At 35.2% G+C, this 23448-nt stretch overlaps 1 protein-coding gene across 9 annotated transcripts in view; it reads right to left on the reverse strand.

Moving 5' to 3' along the window:
• DMD (dystrophin) overlaps positions 1 to 23448 on the reverse strand; it is a 1161005-nt gene that overhangs the window by 613673 nt on the left and 523884 nt on the right. For all 9 annotated transcript variants that reach the window (XM_038157590.1, XM_038157575.1, XM_038157541.1 and 6 more), the window contains 5 exons: positions 17498 to 17659; positions 11002 to 11112; positions 7080 to 7253; positions 5265 to 5420; positions 1667 to 1837 (listed from right to left, as the gene is read on the reverse strand). In XM_038157590.1, coding sequence (XP_038013518.1) covers positions 1667 to 1837; positions 5265 to 5420; positions 7080 to 7253; positions 11002 to 11112; positions 17498 to 17659 — 774 coding nt within the window. The remainder of the gene's footprint in view (positions 1 to 1666; positions 1838 to 5264; positions 5421 to 7079; positions 7254 to 11001; positions 11113 to 17497; positions 17660 to 23448) is intronic.

Below are 23448 nucleotides of genomic sequence, written 5' to 3' on the forward strand. Positions count from 1 at the left end.
GGAATAGGATGTCCAGGGAAGTGGCAGTCACCACCCCTGGAAGGGTTGAAGAAACAACTGGACATGGCCCTTAGTGCTGTGGTTAATTGCCATGGTGGAGTTCGGCCCAAGATGGAACTCTAGGATCTTGGTTTTTTCCAGCCATCATGATTCTATGACTCTAAGATCACTATATCAGCCCAAAGAAATGAGAGGAACTGCACAAAATTTACTACAGGAAAAACATCAAATGAAAATGCGAAAACATCAGGCAACAATAGGAGAGAGCAATGGGGGTTGCAGGGATTTAGGTTTTGGTTTGAAAGTGAAAACTGCAGCAGTCAAAGCAGTAATTGTAAGTTAGTAAGAGAAAAAGTTGATATTTTTGGATATCACTTTTAAAATAGTGTTCTTCTTACAGAGTGATGACCAAGAAAAAGGAACTCTAAACCTAACAAAAGATGTGTAGACTGTGGGTTTCTAAATTGTTATTGTTGTTATTCCAGTACTGTTATTAGTTTGCAAATCATCATTGCATTTTAAGGCTAAAGACACTTTATCGAGCTCAGAAACTTAAAAGGATTAGTTAAAAACAACAACAACAACAACAACAACAAAAAAAAACAATCCAAAAACCAAATTTTACTCAAGTGCCTTGAATCTTCACTGCCATTAAAAATCAGGAAGATTGCATGTGTATAATTAATTATTATTTCTATAATGCATAGTGAAACTAGTAAAATGTTGAGAGGATTTCTCTCATCAAACAAAGCAGAAGTGGTTTGGGGTTTGTTGTTTTTTTTTCACACACCTCCAATACTATTTAAGAGGATTTTTTTTTTTGGTTTTGAAATTATATGGACAGACTTGTTCAAAATGCTGCTGGCTGCACACCATTATTTGAAATTTTGAAGCTTTGGATAATGTTGACCATAGTGTGCTCTAAAATGCAGATTTTGGCATGTATGAATAATGATTACTTGTTTTTTTATGACCTCAGCTAGATTGGATTTCTATTACATGTGCAAAAAAATTAAGTAGATTAGCTACTGTTGAGTAATAACATGCTAATTTTTAGCATCACACAAAAATACTCCGTTTTACACAGATATCTTGCATTCCTCAGTTTCTGTAAGATGTTTATTTAAACTGCGATTTTGAGGAAAGTTTTGATTTAGGCTTTGAGTTTTAACCTGAAATGTGAGATCAGGGTGAAGTCTCATGGAAGTAGGAAACCCCCAGAATGCAATGGAATGATCTACAAATCTAAGAGGAAGAAAACAAATATCCTGGCTGCTATCTGAACACGCAGAATATATAGTGATCTGGCATCTGTAATCTTTAATCTACTATTTAATACCTTTCTAACCATGAGCAGAATGGTGTAAGATTTCTGTACTTACGTGGATACTGGGTGGTTGATTTATAGTACTCTAAAAAATTAAGTTCTAAGTTTAAATTCATCTCAGTGAAGATTAATGCAATGTGAAGGTGAATTGTGCTATTGATCTCTGACGAGACAAGAAGGTTTAAACTCTTCTGAGCGTTAACGCTAAGGTGAGATAATGCCAAAACGTTCACGAAGTCCTACTAACTAAACTGCCAGAATTTTTAATGATTTTTTTTTCTTTGTCACAAAAGAAATCTACCTTTCTGCAATATTCACATGTGGGTGCTACATTGTTACCTTGCCCCAGGCAATTTCAGCATCCAAATTGCTCGGCATCCCCTGCACAGCCGATCTCTTTGTCAGTTCCGCGTCTGTCGCTGCGAGCCACTCTGTCAGAGCATTGATCTCTTTCCGCAGTTTCCGGGACAATTTCAAGCACTTCTCCAACTCTTGCTTTTTTTCTGTCACCTGCAGAAAAGAATAATTGTGCTTATTAACCCTTCAGTGTAACAGGTCTGATGGCTTTCATATAATATTTTCCGTAGGCCGCTTTTCTATAAAATCTAGACTTGGGATTCCACAGGTGAAGTTGCACTTTTAGTACAGATACATCTTGATTCGTTCTCTCAGTATGAGTAATTCTGCTGCTAGAATGCAAACGCCTACAAGAAAATTATGTGCATAAAGATGCATTGAGTTTGAACCACTAACAGAGCTCCAAAAACCTCCTCATCTGTTTTGAAGTTGTGCATAGCAAATTAATTTAGACCAGCTGAACTAACAGGTTTTCCTAGAGACACAAAATAGATGTCAAAACCCTTCAGAGGCCATATATTAATACAGGTGACCATATAGGAACTGGGATTCCTCAAGGGTTTTTTGTATGTAGCTAAGCCACATGGAAGAAAAGAAATACCAGTCAAAGAAAGCCTCAAATCTTGAAACACAATGTCACTGAATAGCGTCGAACTAAAGAGGCATATTGAACTTTAAGGTTTTAATTTTCTGAATATTTTGGATGTAAAAAGTTAGGGATGACCTCTGGTTTAAAGTTCTTTTAAGCTTGGTGCATGGTACCTGAAGGAAGGCTGAGTATTTATATTGCCTTGACTGTCTCACACAGCCTTTTGAAAGAGCAGGGCAAATACAGCATTTCTTGCAAGCCCTGAGATTCTTCAGGGAGAGGAAGAAAAAGTTTTACTTAATTAATAGAGAAAACAGAAGAGTAAATTAAGAGATCTTAGATGGGAAACTACACTACAACAGACAACAGGCAACTAGTAGCAGAAAATAAAAATTAATAAATAATGCTGTGATGAAGTTTAAAAAAACTCAATAGGAGAAGAGGATTAAAAGTGTCCCATAGATCACTGATATTCAAAAGAAATTCCTAATTTACTTGAATGTCAAATAGTAATCACATTAAGATTGTAGCCACTGATTTGTATTTAAGTATTTTTAAATAGAAAAAAATCATTCTACAGTGGTAGAAAACTGCACCTACTGAAACTACTTTCTACTTGGCCATTAAGAACAAGTAGTGGCACAATGATCAAATGGATTCGTAGATTGACTGCCAAGGAGAATTTGAGGTTTTAAAATGTAACAGGATGTTACAAGGTTAGGTACATGGCTTTTGCTATCCCTGAGTAGGAGATGAGATTTGCCTAGGCAATCAGCTATAAAGTGTTCCTGATAATTTATTATCACTCTGTAAAGCCTTACTACTGAAATCTCATAACATTTTTCACTGAATATGCTTTACGTGCTTTCTTGCATGCCAAATTTATTAAATGAGACCACCGAACTTACAGTCAGGCCAAGAGGTAAATCCCTGGGAAGGACCATAAAACTCAGCTTTTTAGAGCTCTACTCACACATGGAGCCAGGTTTTCCACCTCTTCTTCTGAAGAGTATAATAGCAATTGTAAATAACATTACTTAGCAGCAATACAATGCAAAGTGCACTACCCTGAGCTTGATTGCCTGTTTAAGGATTTTAAACACCTGGTATATTAGAAAATGAAGTTACTGATACTTGTCAAAGCAGAGAGAGAGTATTTGTGTTCCTACATACACCTCTAACATGTGTTTAGTATATAAATAACACAATATCTCCATAGACTTTGCATACACCCAGAGGTTACTGATTAATCAGTTTGTTAGTACTTTAAATGTAAAGATGTATTTTCTACAGAAAAATAGGAAACAGTGCCCTCTAATGGCCTTCTGGGCCAGAAAATGTACTCGTGAGTTTATTTATGAGGGGGCCTCTTGAAAAAAAATCACACGAGTGAATCTGTGCTTGAAGATGTGTTTTTCCCTCAGACCGTAAATTTCAGTCCTGAGACTTACTATTAGCTACTATTAGTCATCACTATTGTTAGTTTTCTCTTAAAAAGTCCTTCTCTCAATGCAATCAATTAGTGCTGATAATGGCTATTCAATTCCTTTATTTCTACATATCTGGGCTTCTGTGATTTTTTCTTAAACTGTTAATTACCATGCCGAGTAAAATTAAATGTGAGAAATTCCACCTAGGGCAGCAGAGCTAAGCCCAGCACTGCAAATTTTTGAGACACATCAATTTGCAATATGGCTCACTTCGAGTCGCTAATGGCTCCCTAATGGCACATTTTTATACCTTCATTAGATAAGAGAGGTTTCCTACAATAAAAGCACCTGTTTGCTATTAAGTTAAACATAATGTAGGAATAAATGCCACAGCTATTTCTAAAATAATGGAGAGCTCAAACAGATTATCCAATCCCAAATGACAGCTATCCACACCTACTGAAGCAGACTCCACCTACTGAAGCAGAGTTTTCCTGACACTCAAAAGATTGATGTCTCTTAATACTTTTACTTTCTAGAAACAGAGAACTGTTTAAATTCAGATTACCTAACGAGTATTAGCTCTGTCAACAGTAACATAACTCTTATTGTTTTATCATACTGTAGTCACCAGGGTTTGAGTCTCATTATCTGTTTAAACCACATACTGGCTCTCAGTATTACCATGAGCTCATTTCCCTAGCTATTAATAATTTATGATTTGAATAATTTATAATTTTAAAATTAAGAATTTGCTTCCTGACCTGTTTTGTGTTTTTCAAGTGCATAAATTTTAGAAATAAACAGGTATTATCTGCCTTTCCCAATTTTAATTCATCCAGTCACAGCACCAAATCCACTCTCATCTTACAGTTTTCAGAAGTTCTTTGAATACTTCTGAGGAGGGCAAGAGAAACAAAACAGAGTAATGAAGGATATGTGTTAACTGAATTATTTAAATGAAGTCTTCTTTAGGACAATTCCACAATGTCTCTTCTGACTCTAGTTATTATTGGCTAGGAGCCTGCCCTTCCTATTCTGTTTAGTTTTTGCACAAGTGCCTCTCGAGGAAAGCTCCAGTGGCAAGAGCTTTTTTGTTCAACAGATTTTTTTAACAGCAAGAAACGGAAATTATATACTTTAAAATCTATACGGTCAGAGGCAGTAGTAATTTAAAAGGTAGGTTTTTCTCTTTTATGAAGCAGCCCTATAAGTAAAACTTGATCTAAGTAATTTCCTAATCTGAAGTGACTCTTTGAGGCATCAGAATGAAACAACATCCCTTATCTGAACTCTAAAAACCAATGAACTAACCAGAAAAAAAAAATATTGAGAAACTAAAATTTTGAATTGCAGTAAAGGAAATTTTTATTTTTCTAGGTGGTTGATTTTTTTTCAGAGCAACTGGATAACCATGGTGGTGATGGCCTTTGCCTCCACTCCTTCTCTCCCACTGGAAGAACCTTGAAAGGAACCAGTAAAAGATCCCATTCACTTACCACACCAAGGTTACTTTTCACTCTGCCAGTACAGGGTTTTATATTGAAAACACAGAACTTACCTTTGCACCCAATTCATTATATTGCAGCTTCAAAGCTGTAAGCCTTTCATCCAGTTCCTTTGGGTTCTCAGTCTGCTGCTTCTGAACAATCTGCCTCCCAGTTTTTATCACTGTTTCCACTTCAGACTTCACCTCACTCAGGTTTTTATACAATTTCTAATCAAATAGAAATATAAAAGTGAAACACCACCATTAAAACATGAAAACTAGAAAAGAGCAGTGGAAGTATTCAGAATCCAAATGAACAAACTCAGAACACTCCATCTTTACCAACAGTGACACCAATGGCATGTCACTAAAACCTAATTAACTAAACTAATAACTAAACTAATTTCAATGTTAGAAATGCTATACATGAGAAAGTACACATCATTATTGATTGTTTTGGGCTGTGACAGATGTTGTTTTCAAACTTAGATAATGCAGTATTTAAAACAACAACAGGCATCTTCTGTCAACTCATACAGAACACAGAACATATTTGAACTACAAATACCCACTAGTTTTTTAAATCTGTCATTTTTTCATACTGCTAAATCTAGAGACTGGAAGAATAGAGGATTACCCCTACATTTAGTAAGTGTCATACTCTAAAAATGTTTAGTTAATAAAAGTAACAAAATGAGGTGGACCTACAATTACTACTTTATTTACTTAGAAGAACATGCATACAGTCTAACTCCTTTCTAGGAGCTAAATGTGATATAAATTCTTCATTCCTGAAAACCAGCCAACAGATTAGGAAGCTGCTGTATGATGCACATAAATTGTCTAAATTCTGAATACATACTACAACTGGATTTTGAAAAACAGGAAAATGATGAGAATCCTTGTAGTTGAAGATGCTCTAAAATCACTAAAGGTTTTCCACAAAATACATCAGGGCTGCAAAAGCCAGCTGCTGAGTGAAGACATATTAATTCTGCACAGAGCTTCTAAGTGCCACATCATTCTAATAAGAATGTCATTCTCACAAGAATATGAATTTAAGAGCAATTTCATTTAAGCAAAATGAAAGATGCAAAGCAATAACATTGACTTGTCCCATGCTCATTTTTTTTTTTAATTTAAATTCTTTCTACATTTATATCTGAGAGAGGTTGGGAGGGGGAAACCTTCAGGCATGCCATTGTCCCAGGAAAAAAAGCATGAAAAACCCCAACAAACAAACCAAATAAAGATGAATCAAAAAAAAAAAAAAAAGTAATAAGAGAAATAAAAGAATAAAAAAGAAAAAGATAAACCAGCTACTTTTGTTGTTGCAATCTTCTTTTCATGATCATCAAGAACAAGGTGTTTAGCTTTATTTATTTAAGGGAGCAGGATCATAGTGATATGAAAGAGATATGTACAGATTTTCCTCATAATATTTAGGACATTTTCAGGTCATCTTTTGCTCTTGACCTGAAAGAAAGCCATAGCATGCCATCTCATGGTAGTTCTAATTCAAGGTTTTCCATTATGCTTTGTGTTTCCTGGCTAGAATAGACCTGTGCTCTGTAACACCTCTTTTGGCTATGTCACAGAGTTCCATGGCTGTAGAATGTTGCAGAAAATAGAGCCAATATAGGGAGATAAATTCAATTGCAGGACAGGAATTGGGAATTAGAAAGGGATCCTAACTGGCATTCTCACATAGTGGAAGTGCATGTCTAGAGTTCTGAAGGGTTTTTTTGTTATTTTTCTGGGGTTTTGTTTGTTTGTTTGGGTTTTGTATTTTTTTTTTTTTGGTGTAACTGAATTAAGGACAGCAACCTCTAATGTTTCGCTTTCTCTGCATAAAGCCAATACAAAGGCAGCATCCTAAATACTCACCATGCAATGATCCAGCTGTGATTGTACTACTTCCTGCTCAACACTCTTCGTCTCCAGCTTGGGCACCTGCAATTTCACTTCATCCAGAATTCTTTTGCATTCCTGGAGGCGCTGTTCAAAGTTGGCCGGCTTCTGGAACAAGCGGAACTTCATGGACACGTCCTGCAGCTTTTTCTGAAAAGGAAACGTGGGCAAGTAGAAACTGTGAAATCAAACCAATGCTGAAGACCAGCCTTAGTCCTGTTACAGAATACAGTTTCTTATTAAAAGAATATAAAACGTTTGGGGAAAATGCCAGGGGCAGAGAATTTTGGGTCTGCACTGGAGGATAAAAATTCTTCCATCATCCAAGGCACTGGATGCAGCAGAGCCTTTGGCAAAAGAGCCTGAATACACACATAAAGAAATGGATAAATTTTAGGTTTTTCAATATGCAAAATATTTGGGGGTGTGGGGAGAAGACAGATTTAATGACTTGAGAATAAGCCAGCCACACTGCAGAGTGAATGCTCTTCAACTCTATCAGTTTCTGCTTCTTGGTATGAGGAAGGAAACTTTTAGCCATTCAAAGAAACCTAAATAATGTGGCTTGGCAGTAAGTAGGTCTAGCACAAACCCCAAGATTTAGAGTATAAAATTGATTTATATTTCAATTTTAAAAAAGACTAACCTCGAATAAAAAGAAAGCAATTTGAAGGCAGGAAAAAATCAGTGACAAGCTTGGTCTCTAATTTCACCATTTTCACAATTTTCCATCTTTGTGCACTAATTAGGCTGCTTGCTCACATGATCCCTAGCTCAGGGGAAGGGGAAATAATTAAAAATAAAGAAAATGAATTTTAATTATCTGCTTGAAAAAGAACTGATTTCTCTACAGAAGTAAAGAGTGAAGTATTATTGAATAAGTTTTTCAACTGTCTTGGGATCAAAAAAAAAGAATAAATGTCACTAAGAAATAGCTAAGTAATTAAATAGGAACTCAGCATTTGCAAACACACTTCCAGTTTTTTTATCTTCAACTCCTGGACACTTTATTCCATTACAGTGTGGCCTGTGCCATACAGATTTGAGGAAAATCTGTAACAAGCCATAGAATTGGTCTATACATTGGTAAAAACCCTTCCCACATCTATCAGATCTCTGAAAAGGAGGCAGAAATAATGGGCAGCAGACAACCTGGAGTACCCCAGAAAAGTGCATAAATATCCAGCAGCTCCCTCCAACAACTCTCCTCTTTCAACATTTTTCATGAATTTCAGATCCAATGAGATAAGATAAGAAAGGAAGCCTTTCTCTCTATGAATAAGTGGACAATTGAATAAAAGCAGGGAACAAGAGTAGGAATAATAATAACTTATTTTTCTTCAGTGTGTTTGCATACACTACATTTGTACATAATTAGTTTTTAACTCTCTCCAGTCTGAGGAAGGCCAAATCCTGTGGGAATCTTGCATTGCCTTGTCTGTATCAGTCACCATTTGCGTTGGTCAATACATTAAAAGTTATTTTAGAAAGAGAGAGAATGACAATATTAATAGCAGAGAAAACTAAAGCCATCTGTGAAGAGCCATTCAAGTAGGCTCTTCAAGAATTGAAAAGTACCAAGGAACTGTAGGGGGAAAAAGAAGCTTGATATACAAGTGGGATCTAATTTATCTTTTACCACTCTCACTTAAGGTCTCTCAGATAACCATACAAGCTATATTATAAACTTATATTTATCAACAACAGTTTAAAAATAATATTATCTCAATGCTTAAAAGCAGCTAAATAAGTAAAATGGGTATTGGAAACAATTTGGAACATAAGGAAAACAAAAATGTTTCATACCTGTCACAGCATAAAAGTCACATATAAAGACCTTTTGTACCTGAATAATGTGTTCATTTCTGCTCACTTTGTTTCAAAAAGTCATTTTTAAAATAGAAAATTTATAAAGAATTACAGAGGGATGAAAGACGTTTATCTGAAAGTCTCAGTATGTTTTAACATATTTGTCAGTCTAGAAAAGAGACAATTGAGGATGTATTCAAAAAGTTGACCAGAAAAGCATTCAGTACTGAATTTCAAAAAATATACATTCATTAGAAAAGATATTACATTCATGTAGCAATTCTCAGCCTGTTAGGACTAACTAGGTACTATATCACCATAGCAGAAATAGATTTTTATTTTCCTAATCATACTTTTCCCCTTAAATTTAAAAATCAGAACTCAACTCTCAGCCTATAATAATCTTAAAAGCCAGGATAAATTTGATTGCAGTTAACAGTTGCATCAAAATCTCAATGCATTTATTTATTTTTATAGTTGTTTTCTTTATGCCCAGGTAATTGAATAATAGAATAAATATGTCAAATTAGAAATATTAATTAGTGCAAAAAAAGGAAGAAATTATTTATAAGTGAGAATGATATTCAGAAAATAGTAAGGGAAGACTGATTTAATGAAATGTGTTTTATCACTAAAGGTAGCATAATGATGGAAAGAGATTTAAGAGAGTTCAGGCCTAAAATCAAATATAGTCATAAATATATGTAACAAAGGGCTCAGCTTCTACCTGCTTTGGTAGTTGGTATTTCCATTATGCATGTAAATTACCACTTTTTTGTTTACATTTTATCTAATGCTAGCAAAGCAGTGTCTCAAGATGACCTCACCAATTTTTCAAGACTCAAACTGGTGCACTTAATCAACTAGAGAAACCTTACAAAGAAAAAAAAAAAAAAAGTCTGGTGGACTAATAAAAAAGGCACCCAGAAAGAGATGTGCTCTCTTGCACGTTGTTGAATTCACAAACATTTATTTACGCAGTCATCTGATGCCTGCAATTCACTGATGAAACATGGGCAACTTCACAGCTGCCATGGAGACCATCAGAAGGTGAGTTAGTATGAAGAAAGGCTGAAAAATGAGGAAACATAAATATTCTGAACAAAGAAATCTAGTCCTATATGTAAGATGCAACATTAAAAAAAGCAAATTTGTTAATTTCAAATAATTAACTGCTAAAAGGCAATTAATGATACCCATAATAAAAATTAAAACCCAAACTGAGGTGCCTAAAAATACTTGACAGGGATGGATCAATGGCAATAATTAAATAATTTGTCTTTCTAATGAATTATGAAAATTTGTTTTGCCACCCAAAAACAAAAAGCCAACAAAACCACAACAAAAAACAAACCATGAAAATAGTCAAGAACCTATCATTAATGGGTAAATATGTGCATTTTTCACTGTTGTTTATTCAGTCTTCTTAATTTGCAAGAAGGTCCGTGTCTATTAAGCTAGATTAAATAATGCAATATCTAACATTTTCAACGGACGTCTGCATTGCAAGCTCAGCATAATTTTTATTTCAAATGCAGCTCTACTAAAGATTTCCAAATATTTTAACCTATTTTTGACAGTCAATATTTTCGAATACCTCAGAACTTAGATCGGAAAAGCCCCGCTGTAGTTTTTCCTCTTGAAACCTCAGCCCATTCAAAGCACCCCCTATCACAGGGTGTCCCTACCAGCTGATTACATCAGTCCTGAACGCCTTAGAAATGCTGCCAATGACACAGGAAGGCTGGAATAAAAAAATGAGCAGGAAGAAGATGTGGATGGTAGGCTTTATCCACTCTGATTTTGTGGCTAGAAAGGACTAGCTAAAGCAAAAGGGATACCTTAAGAACACTTCAAGGTAGAGTAATAGTAAAAAATACTATTACTAAATAAATAATATTTTTATTTATTTTATTATTTATTACTTTTATTATTTATTTTATTACTATTTATTACTTATTATTTATTATTTATTACTATTATTTATTTTATTATTTATTACTATTACTAATACTAAAAAAAATAGTAAAAACTACTCAAACTCATTTGAATGAGAGAAGGAAAAACGGTAGAAATCAAATTTGCCCACCTGTGCCACATCAATTTGGGAAAGCACTCTTTTGGCAGCATCCTTGCCCCGGTTTCGTTTCTTCATTTCTTCCAAGCTGATCTCGTGGCTTGTTAACTCAGATTGTATTTTCTGTTGGAAAACAAAGGCAGCAATCAGCAGGGTTTGAGGGAGAATCGTGCGCCACTCAAATTACCTGGAGCAGTTGACTTTGGGCCATGTTGAACAGCAGCAGCAGTCTGTAGAGCCCTGCCCTGCCAGCAGCACGAGGGAGGTGACCCTGCCCCTCTGCCCAGTCCTGTGTCCAGCTCTGCCCTCCTCAGGGCAAGAGGAACATGGAGCTCCTGGAGCGGCTCCAGCAGAGGGTGACAAAGATGGCTAAGGGACTGAATGTGGATTTCTTTTTTTTCTTTAGGAAAACAACGGTTTTCATTGGTAAGAATATTAAAAATTATTCATAGGAAAAAAAAAAAGAAAAGGTGTTTGCTTCAATATTCTTAATTCTTCTCATTTTCACAGTATCACAAGGCAAGTTGAGAGAAAACTGATCAAAGTATAACATCACCTTCACCTTGGAGAGCTGTGCTATGTCTAAAACAGTGCACGATTTTTGGCACACTACTGACCAGAACCTATGTTCAATATCAGTCTCCTGTAGCTAAATGCACAATGACATTCATTATTATACCAAATTCATGTATTTTCTAACAGATATTGCTTGTTATGTCTGTCTGCAATATCAGAATGTGGTCCAAAGAACAACAGCAGCTTTTCTTGGTTCACCATTAATCAACCTTAGAAGACAAATTTAACTTAAGCAGGGTTGGCTAGTTCAATGTAATAGAAAAGCATTCCCAGAAAATATATTGATACTTGAAGAAGATTAAAATAATAACACAAATAATTATCTTTAAATTTTTATTAGCAGAATTGCTAGACAGCACCACTGAAAAGAATAACCCTATGAAATAGGGACACAAGCTATGTTCCCATCATGAGATGCATTTGAGGCCATTACTCCTGCATTAAAAAGTGAATTTTAATTTAATCTTTTTTTTTTTTAATGGCATATAGCATTTTTCAGATGCCCTGAAGACCAGCTATAATTTGAAATATATGTACATAAATTTATCTTACACTACAGTAACTTTAATAGTAAAAATTAATATACCTGTATTTTAATCACATTTTCATAGGTTATTAAGTACAAAGCTGTGTACACCATATGCTGCCTACTTTATATGGCTATTCCATGGTTCCAATGACTTGTATACCATTACAATCACTCATGAATTTCAACACTTAACTGAAAGCAGGTTTTCAAAAGTTATATTGAATATGTATTCAAGTAAATTTTAAGAGGGAAAGAAAGAGGCATGAAACCATTAAGTCTTTCTTAAGTTTAGTTGCAAGAATATATATATGACTCTAAATTATTCATTATTATTTGGAGAGTTAAAATATTTTTTAAAGCAATGTATTTGTAAAAGCAAAATGACTAGCAGAAAGCCCCAAATTTAGATGATTTTTTTTTTTTCTTCTAAAATGATCACAGTTATATATTTTTTGATTTTTCATATTTTGAGTTCTCCTTGACAGGGCTGTTTAACAAATGACCAGAACATCTGGAGCAAATAATAAAAAATTTTAAAATATGATTCTTATTTTTTGAGAAAACAAAAATGGTCAATTAAAAGAATTATTCCAACAAGAAGAGGAGGTTTATTCAATTGCTGAGCATTTATTTTGTCCTTGTCTAAGTTTAAAATTTCCCCCTGAAGTGAATCTGAATTTTAACAGGATTATCTTCCATTTCTGTGCCGCACGTGAACCCAAACAGGTGGTGATTTAGTTAGTGCCTTAAACCAAATAAATTTTTGTGCCTTGAATGTTAGAACTGCATAAGAAAGGAAGAAGTCAGTCAGAATGCTAAAAAATATACTATATAAACCCCAGCATTTCAACAGTTTGCTTCCCCACCTCATCAACAAATTGGTTTTAGCTTGCATTTTCCAATTTACTTTGCTCAACCTCAGAGTCACTTTGGAAAGCACATAATTGAACAGTTCTTATCTGAATAGGTCAGAGCAACACAGCACAGATAAGAGTAGTGTTTAAGCAATTAGGCATTATGGGACATTGCATAGCAGTTGTTCTATCTTGCTATTTTAAATTGATCTGCAGGAGAGAGATGAAGTGTCATCTTCTCTGACATCAAAAGGTGGAATTGGAGAGAACAAACATATTAGAGGAAAGATTAAAAGAAAAGTTAGATGGAATTGGAGAGAACAAACACATTAGAGGAAAGATTAAAAGAAAAGTTAGTAAGGCTTATGGCAAGGGAAGCCTTATTTTCTTTTTTTATTTTTATTTGCTACTGCTACTCACAGGCAGAAAAATCAAATCAGTCATGAACAGATATAAAAGAATTTATAACACTTGCCTGTGATGTCCATTATCATTCAATTTTTAAGTGACCATTTTGACTTTTATGTCTCTTCTGACTCAAAAATTTATTGCATGAAAGTCTTAAGATCCATAAGAAAACACTATTTTTTCTTTTATTATCCCCATCTTTTCTTTTTTCAGTGGTTCCTGTCTATTTCTTTTCTTGTTTTTTTTAATAAAGAGCAAAACTTGCCTTCATTTAATTTCTAGTACAGCAGAATGTAATGTACTGTGTGTAACAAAGCAGCACTACTGTGCATAAACTACTGTGTCCCAACAACCTGTCCTACAGGTTAGGGATTCTCATTTGCCATCACTGGCAATCTTTCAGGAAGTTTGCCAAACTTTTATTCATATATATATGAAAGCATATAACACAAATAGAAGACGATGTTACAGCACAAATGATATATAGGCAACTCTTGACTCAAAATGTATGCTCTGTTATGGACACTAACTTTCAAGAAATATTAACTGGAGAGTCCAAATGAGAAAAGAAAGGCAGAATAGGGTTAGAACCATGACTGACAAGGCAATACTGAGCAAGTTGGACACGACAAGTGCAGTTAAAACACAGTGTTCAGATACCATGGAGATGTGCAAAGGGTGACAACCTCTACACGTAGTACAGAAATCTGCATAGATATTCAAACTTAATATATAACAAAATGTAAGCTTTTGAATAAAACTTATCAGCCTCTGACCACTGATCCACACGTGGCTGAACAAAACAATCCTCACAATTTCCAGCAGAGGAAAGGAAAGTGTAGATAACTTCAACGCTTCCCTAAGGAGACAACTGTGACTTTTTGTCCCAAAATATTAGTCTGAAGACAATGAAACACGGCATCGTCTTGTCAAGTAACATCTTGAACAACTGAACAATTCTGCCATTGTATCATCACATTAACTTTGGTTTTGAACAAAACACAAAGATATCATTACAACAGTATATGGGCAACTTCACTTAGAAAACAGCCAGGCATGTAGTGCTTAACGCTACAGAACTGAAATTATCCAAGGATTTTATTGCAAAGATTATTACAAAATTATTTTTGTACTTTTCAAAAAACATGTTATTAAGTTATTCTCCCCACCACAACTGATATAGTTTGACTGGGGAGAGCAACAGACAAAGTGATTTGTCATACGCAGGTGAGAAATTAAATAAGTCGATTTTCTTTCTCATAATGGAAAAATATTCACATTGTCATTCAGACTAAGCAGAAATACAAAATAGAAATTCTCTCTTCCATCAAAAGTCATTGAATAACAAAGCTACAAATAATTATTTGAAAAATATTCTGTCATACAAATGTAATCTTTTTGGTACAGATTTATTTTTCTCCTGTCAGTTAAAGAATACTTTTAAAAAAGCCACCAACTGCAAATTCTTGTAATGATGACTTAATTTTCTGTATTTTTTTGGTAAGTTAAGAAATATGAAAAAATTCTTCCACTGGGATCATGAGATCAAACTTACAAATAAATATTCTTTCCTTTTGCAATATTGCTTGAGATTTTACCACACTCAAGATTTTGTCATAATTGAGCCTTAAGTAATCTGAACTGATTTATCTGTGTGGTTGCTGTTAGGTTTTTTTGACTGAAAGCATTATCTTTAGTTGTACTCCAAATAATTTGGGTAACATTGGCTTTCAAGCATTAAAGTCTCAGCGCCACATGGTGGAGTAAGAAGCCCACAGAATTTACATTCAAAAAGTGATCCTGAGAACAGCACACATTAGGTTCCCCTTTCTTTCTGTCAAGTTTCCGAGTAAACTAAACTGATAATTTTGCTTAAAAAGAGGAGCTAAATATAATTTTGTTTTCTCAGGTTAATTTCTGATCAGCTGAAACAAAGATTATTCCTCCTATCAACGCTTTAAATGGATTTGAAATTTTTGAAGCAAACACACAGAGCTCCCAAACTCAGCAGCTTTGTGATCATAAATTCCCCCACGTGTTCCTTTAGAAATGCCACACATATTGCTGCATGGGTGGCTGAATGCCTCAGCATGGATGAACTGATCCCTGCCCAGAAAGCAGCACCACTGCCTGGAAGATTCCCACTCCAGCTGTGCAGACACTCTTGCAGGTACCTTGCATGCATGAACTGTTTTCAGCCCTGCAAAAGAATGGTGCCAGCAGAGCTCCTCAGGAGACGTGGCCATTCAGGATCTGCCTGTTCTGCCACTGGCTGGGCTGGCTCTTTGCTGGAGGAATGGCTCAGTCTACCTACCCATATAAAAATGATTGTTTATTCCCTTTCCCTCCAGGGATTTTAAAGAGATTCGCAACTGAACTTCAGATAACTTCAATATTTGCTTTAGACCTGTTCCGTTGTTAATTAAGTTTTTTTTCATTAGGTCTCACTGGCGCCATAAAATGAAAACATGAAAGGGAAAAACTCAGCAGTCTCTGTGCTGGTTTTCCCACAGAGGATATAACACAACCAGGTGAACCTGACCTTAGACAATAAAATCTCCAAAAAAATAACAAGTTCTACAAAGGGACTGAGCTGAAATCTTCTTATGAAAGTGTGCTAATTAAGGCTGATTGGGTTTTGTGCTGCTTCGGTTTTTGAAGTTCTGAATTACTTCCTTTTACCCAGCCTGTAGTAATTCCCAATATGGTACCTGACCATGCACATAAATCAGATGGAGCCATGGGACATGTGAAACATGCAAGGGTTTAACCAGAAAAAAAAAAAGTACATTTTCATATAATTTCTTTTCTTATGCATTCACTACATACAATTACAAGATGAGAAATTAAAGCATTAAATTTTTAAAAAATGCTACTTTTTATCTCATTAAAAATTGTTTATATCATTCATATTTCTAGGAAGAAGAAAAGTAATCCAAGAGAGTCAACAGATAGCTAACATTATTTAGGACTCAAACTGAAGCATTTTTTTTCTAAATCTGATATTATAGTGATATAAATTAGAAGAAAATGAAGTAGGATAAAAATTATTTTCAAAATAAGACTGAATCCAGATGTGATCCCATTTTCCAAATATAGCATTTACAGTCCCAACGTATACATAAAAATGTCTGCATGTACCTCCAAGCAGGCACACACACACAAAAAGCAACTGAAAGGTACACCCATCTACATGTTAATTCAAAAGGCATAGTGACATTTACAAAATTATTTTCAGGCCTGCATATATTCAGCTCTGAATATATTTAAGATCATCTAAGGTACTCTATACAAGATTATTATTTTTTAGAATTATTTAAAACTCTACAGGCATGCCAATAAACCCATTATTGAATATCTCTTCTAATATCATTATAAAAGCACTCTTTTTCAACTTTCCCGTAGCTTTTTTTGCTGTTTATTGTCATAATCTGACTGCCTAAATTTAGATTGAATTAACAGAGAAATGGAGGTATATAACACTGTAGAGTGTTGATAGTTTTATTGCACAGATGTTTGGTTTTATTTCATTCATATTCTTACCCTCTTAATGCTGCTGTAAAGCAGTCCAAAAGAAAGAAAGAAAGAGCAAAAATTATAATTAAATGTAAATTTTTATTTCAAAGGCTGAATAAACCACGTGTAAAGATTGGGAAAAGCTTTTTCTATTGAACTTACATGAGCTGTAAAAATTAAAATATAAGTACATTGATGTGCACATTGTGAAATAATTAACAATGTTGTCTATGTTTCAATAATTTATTAATAAACCACATAATCAACTTTGCAAAAGAGTCATGTAAGAGTAGTGAGGATTAATTCCTTTTTCTAGGAAGGAAGCTGGATTTTAAAGAACTATGTTGTTTATCCTTGCCTTTTAAAAATTACTGCATACTCTTCCATGACATTTATGGTCCTTTACATCTTCTGGTCTGGTATATAATATAAATCAGAAGGAAAATATGACTTTTCTAGGAGAGAAGCTTAAACTTCTCAAAGTAATCCCACACAAAATTTGCTTGCACTTTCATGCTGATCATGTTGCAAATCCTCTTAAATGAGAGGCCGAGGGACAGCCAAACACTCTTTGGTTAATTGAGAAAACTGGTAAACATGTAAGCCCAAGCCGTGTCTAACTCACCTGTGCTTCCTGAGGGAGCTGTGCTGCATCCACTCTGTCTGCAGAGTAGGCTGTGAGCTGCTTGTCAATGGCAGCCAGAGACTCTTGGATCAGGCGCAGGGTTTTGTCAGTCTCCTGTGCAGATTGAATACTCTGCTCAAGACTTTTCTGTCTTCTCACGGCCTAGGAACAATGACAGTGTTATCAGCATTCACAGTAATAAGGCATATAATACATTTTTGTCCACACTTTTTTTTTCCCCCAAAAAGCTCAGGCAAAGAATCAGACACAGGGCTCCTGACTTGTGCCCATCCACCTTTTTGTAGGATAAATTGCGCATCTTTTTGCCACACATTCAGTTTTCTCCTTAAGAAACAGACAGATTGCACAGACAAGTTCTGAAAAGCAAAGGATCCCAAAACACCCCAAAGTGAAAACTGAGGATTTCTACGCAGAGTGCAAGATGGCAAAGCTGCACAAGCGAACCATCCTGACAGTGCTGTCTTTCTTTCTGAGGCAGAGAGGTCCTCCTGATCTTGTTATATAATTCAAGAGACTTTGTTTACTGAGAATAGGGTTACTGTCATCACAATCCTATCCAAAGCAATCCACCTCAGTAAGTGAGAGGGATAAAGACTCTGCTGAGCTGGATTTCTCTTATATGAAGCATAAATAGCTGTTTGGAAGAGGCAATGCCTACTTTCTTCCTCCTGTGAAAAAAAAAATCAAGAAGTTGAATCTTGCTTCTACTCCACCAGCAGTGCCACCATGGGTTTTTACACAATCCTTTTTTGGAGAAGGATGTTTTCCTTTCAAAGGAGCTCAGTTTATGGTTTAACAAATCAGGACAATAAATTCTCCATCCAAGTTGGCCTTAGAACACACGTATATTAAACACTTCACATAAATGAGTCAACTTTAAATAGTATTTGCAACCCTTTAATAAGGCATTTGTCAGGTAACAAATAACCTGGTACATTCTTCCATCTGTCACTGTGTCTACCAGCAGACTCATATTTTATTTGGCTCCAGCTACTGCCTAGCAGAGTTTCTGCTTCATACAAAGCACACAATAATTGCCAACAACTTCAAATACAGCACAGTTTTTCTGTGTACAAGTCCAGCCATTTTGCTACCCACAGAATAAGGTGACCAACTGAATTTGATATGAATCAAAGGTGAAAGCAAGCATCCTTTAAATAACTTTTCTAGGTATCCTGTCATTTTTCAAGTCAAATCACACTTTTTCTCTCTGGTAAGCCAGCTATACTTTAATTTGATTTCATACCTATTACAACACTCTTGCCTTGAACAAAAATATCTCTCAGCAGTTCAGTGAGAATATTTGCTATATCTGCACCTTCTTCACAGAGCTCAGATTCTCACAGAGCTCCACGTATAACAAATGAAGAAGATGATTTCTTGTGAGCACTCTTGCTATCTGTTTGACTCAGTTAAAGGATAGGAATCCAACCACAATTTTTCTATATTTGCTTTTGTAAGCTGCTTTGTGCTATTTCAAAACAACTGATCAGATAATCTTGTATCACCGCAAGTTCCAGGAGCCTCCTCTGGAACTGAGCAGCTTTGCATGTCAGACTCATGCTGTCAGTGTTAATGGGAGCACCTAAACCACCAAGGTATTATTGCCCTACTGCAGTATTAAGGCTTGCTACTTAAATGACTTTTACCTTCATCTGATTTGAGATTTTAACATAAAAACCTTCTCAGCCTGTTCAAGCAGTGAGTTTAAAAACCACTGCTTCCATTTACCTTGGCACTATTTGCTGCTGATTGTGAGCCTGGCCAGGACACAGACTCTCCACCAATCCATCTGCGTCACGAGGGGGTGGATTGAAAGACACATTAGATCAGGAACAGGGTAAGTGGCTTTCTGCACCTAATGGGCAAGGCCATCCTCCTGGAAGCATGGAAGAACCGTGGAAGAACTTCCCTGCTTTTACTGATCTCTGTGGTTCCCTGTTAGGACTGACACACTGCAGAGTCCATTCCTCCTGAGGGATGCAGTGCCCTCATGTGCAGGGGAGCTCACCATTTAAAATAACACTCCTATAAAGCTCCATTCTTATGAGTCATCCAAACAAGTCTGCACTTTCTGGAGAATTCAAAATACTGGACACAAATTTGGTGTTTTATCTATCTGATGAACTAGTTTAATAGCAACACCTGAAGCTTTGAACCTCTGTTAAATGCTGTCCCATGCATGCACTATTGGGAATTGGGGATTTTTTAAAGTACAGATACTTTTGCTGCCAGCCTGAGAAGTGGAGTGCATTCATGCAATGAAGTAGCAGAACACATGCAAATTCCCAAAGATTTAAAATCCTGTAAAGAGTAAGTGGTGATTGAAAAATTGCCATCTTTGTGCTGATATCATCAGAAACTATGTATATCAAAATCCTATTTTAGAGTACAACTGGAAAAATAAATTCCCAAACTCATTGATAAAATATTATCAAATAAATCAAATATGATCAAATATTATTAAATAGCAGATAAGCTTAAGAAAAAATGAAAACCAATCCTCACCTGAATCTGAATTTTTACACTTGTATTTAAAGCAAATATAAAGTCAGATAAATATACATTCATGTTTGTGATGTGTTTATGTGCACACAACACACACCCAAAGGCAAAAACTTCCCCCTTCATTGTGCACAGAGGGAATTTCAGTACAGCCTGAGAACCTGTGTGACATTTTGCCTCTTCCAAATGAGCTGAAAGCACCTCTTTTCCCAAAGCTGTGAATGGTTTAAGTGAATGAATGGATGATGTCAGACCAAGACATGAATGCAGCAGTAGAAGAGAGGAATTATTTTAGCAACGGGAGAAGAGACACACAGCTGAATTTTGGGGAATGGTACCTTCAGAGTTGTGGTGATTCTCTCAGTGGTGTTACACTTTTTTGTCTGTATTGTTTCCTGGAAACTGACCCTGCCTTGCATGTTTGCCTAAAGTCAAGCTCAGACCTGACCTCACTGAATTCCAACAACAAATGAAGATCTGTACAATAATATTATAGAAGGTATGATACACCTGTAATGTAAAATGTTTCTCCAGTACACAACAGTTGATTCAAAGATCTAATCTTTTTCACCAAGTAGGTCCCTGGAACTACCACTGGCACTGCAGAACATTGAATAAATGCAATCCAGGGTAATGCCACAATATTGAGAAGCACCTTCTTCTCTTTCAGTAGAAAAGAGTTGTTGGTGGGCACAAGCATTAGAATGCTTTACAAAAAGGAGTAGACCTTCTACACACATCTGTGGACCTGAGTTTCAAATTTACCCTTCCGACTCACATCTGTCTGTGTGAAAATGTACCTGGGCCTATTTTTTGAAGACATGTGAGAGTCCAGAGCTGAAATTTTAAATATTAATTTTAAATATTTTAAATTTAATATTTACAATATTTTACAATACAATTTTAAATATTTTAAATTTAATATTTACAATATAAAAATATTTTAATTTATGATGTTCTGGCTGGTTCAATTTATTTGTTTCCTGAAATATTATGGGTTTTCTATTCTATTGTGGGAAAAAGTAGATAGCTTAAAATTGTAGTTAAATGGGTCTGAGAACATAACAAGAAGTTCCAGCTTTGCCATCAGATCATAGTCAATAAAGCTGAAAGCTTTGGGCTCTTAAGAGAAGGGGCTGACAGTTAATTGCTAAATAGAAAATTTCAGGAAAATAAAAAACAGTTCAATTATTTCTGAGCCAGAAAAATGTTGACAGCTGTCAAGGAAAACTAATCCAAAGAAAAAAAAATCTGCTGTTAGGCCCTAACAGAATGAAAGAGAAATGAAAATAAAAAATGGAATAATTTTTTTATTTAAGTCTCTACCGGGTTTTCATAGACTTTTAGTGCTTTGATGATAAACAACACTTTTTATGATATGATGTCCTGCATAAACCAGTTTACAATTTACCAAAGGTCAAGGGTAAATGCAGGAAATAGCAACATTGCATATTATCCATATAAAATGCAGAATTAATGGAAAGAACCATAGTTAAATCTTTGATGTTGAATGTAATAATGTTATATTTACAGATATTGCCACTTCTTGCTTAAATAACAGATTTCATCTATATAATGACATCAGTCACACGTGCGGTTACTCAGATGTCAGTTAGAGTTTTAAGGTTAAAAACAAATAATGTTGAGGCAGTACTTGGGCTGTTGAAGAATAATAGAAGAAAATATTTTGAAAATTATAGCATTTTTGCCACAGGGTACATTTATTTAAAATGCAGAAATAAATTCATTATTTATTACATAAGTTACAGCTAATGGAAAGGGGTCTGTTAGGAAAGGCAGAAATCTCAGCTTGTTGGGTGTTTGTTTTTTTCTCAGTTGCACTCTCGTGTTATTGAGAAGTGTTGCCACAGTAAAAGTTAGGAATCTTTAAAATTCCTTCCTAACTTGTTTAAAGTACTTTAAAATTTAGCCTGACTCTTGGTGATCTAGTGGTTGTGACTCTGTACCCCTCACATCAAATTCCAAACACGTTAATCTCTGCTTAATCTCAGAGTGGATTAATGTTTGTGCTTAGACTTTAATTAGGAACACATTTTTTAAAAAAAATTCAAAACATTATTTTTGGACCCATTAATTTTTAATACTCTCCAACCTACAGCTAAATTTTCTGCAATTTCTAGGAGTATTACCCAGTGTGCTTTTGAGTAAATGGCTACAAGTATTTTACCTCCCAGCCATAAAGTGATATTCAGCTTTGATCAACTGAATTCCAAAACAGCAAACTATACCAAAGAAGACTTTTTTATCTCTTTAGGTTATCACTGCCAGCAGATAATGCCTCAGACCTTGTAAAAACTGCCTTCTTAGCAGCATTCAATGCAATTATGTGGACATGGGGTATGAAATATTCTTTCTCCTCTGGAGAGGGTAAAACAGAAAAATGTCAAAAGATGAATGTGTGCTCTTTGAAAGAAACCAAAGATAATCTTCAGGGGAGTCCTAAAATGAATTAAGAGACAGGATTCAATAATAATAATTGACTCTAGTGTAAAGCCCATGTGAACAATAATGTTTTGTACAGTTTTTTTTGCAAGAACAGTCTCAAGAATATCTGATTGACATCTCTGAAGGTTGCTGGACAGGATGCAAATCACTTTAAACTTTGATAGTTGCTTGCAATATCAGCTTCAAATTCTTCAGTGTTTCTTAAATCCCATATATAAAGTTGTAAGTGAATCATTCCTTGAAAAGAAAGGACAGGGTATACCTTGCTATCAGTCAGCCCCAAATGTTCAAAAGCAAACTTAAACACGCTCACTCTGTGTTAACTAAAGGAGATAAGGCACACAAACATGAAGCCATAATCTGCCTTTAAAAATGAATCTCCTTCCCAGTAACAAAGATGCATTGTCTTGCAGCATCATTCCTACAGAAGTGGGTTGGTTTGGTTGCTCTATTAGCAATGACTAAATATTTCACATATCAGTTTCTGCCCACATGAGCTTATTGTCTTGGTAATTACCTGCAAAATTATTCAAATAAAAACAAGCAACATCACCACTTTAGGACTGCCAATTAGCCTGTCTGAAGAAGTGACCTTGAACATGAGCTGATTTGTGTTATGTGCCTGCAATATTTTTTTATACAAGGAGAATGCTGCTTGAATTTCAAACAGCACAGAAACAGCACAGAAATTTCAGCATCAGGAATCTACGAAGAAAAAAGCATGTTTTTCCACTTCAGATTCAGATCTCACCATTAGTATTTAACTACTCAATATCTGATCAAGCTTTCAAAGAAGCTTTAAAGAAGACCTCCACCCTAATTTTTTTTTTCTATCTTTGAAAGAAACTGGAGAGCAGTGAATAAATTTCTAATATATTTTGCCTATATACTCATCCAAATTGCTTCTAGAATTTCACACATCTTCATTATGTGCTTTTGACAACTAAATCTCTGCATCT

This window comes from Motacilla alba, chromosome 1 (assembly GCF_015832195.1).
Source record: "Motacilla alba alba isolate MOTALB_02 chromosome 1, Motacilla_alba_V1.0_pri, whole genome shotgun sequence".
Classification (NCBI taxonomy): Eukaryota; Metazoa; Chordata; class Aves; order Passeriformes; family Motacillidae; genus Motacilla; species Motacilla alba.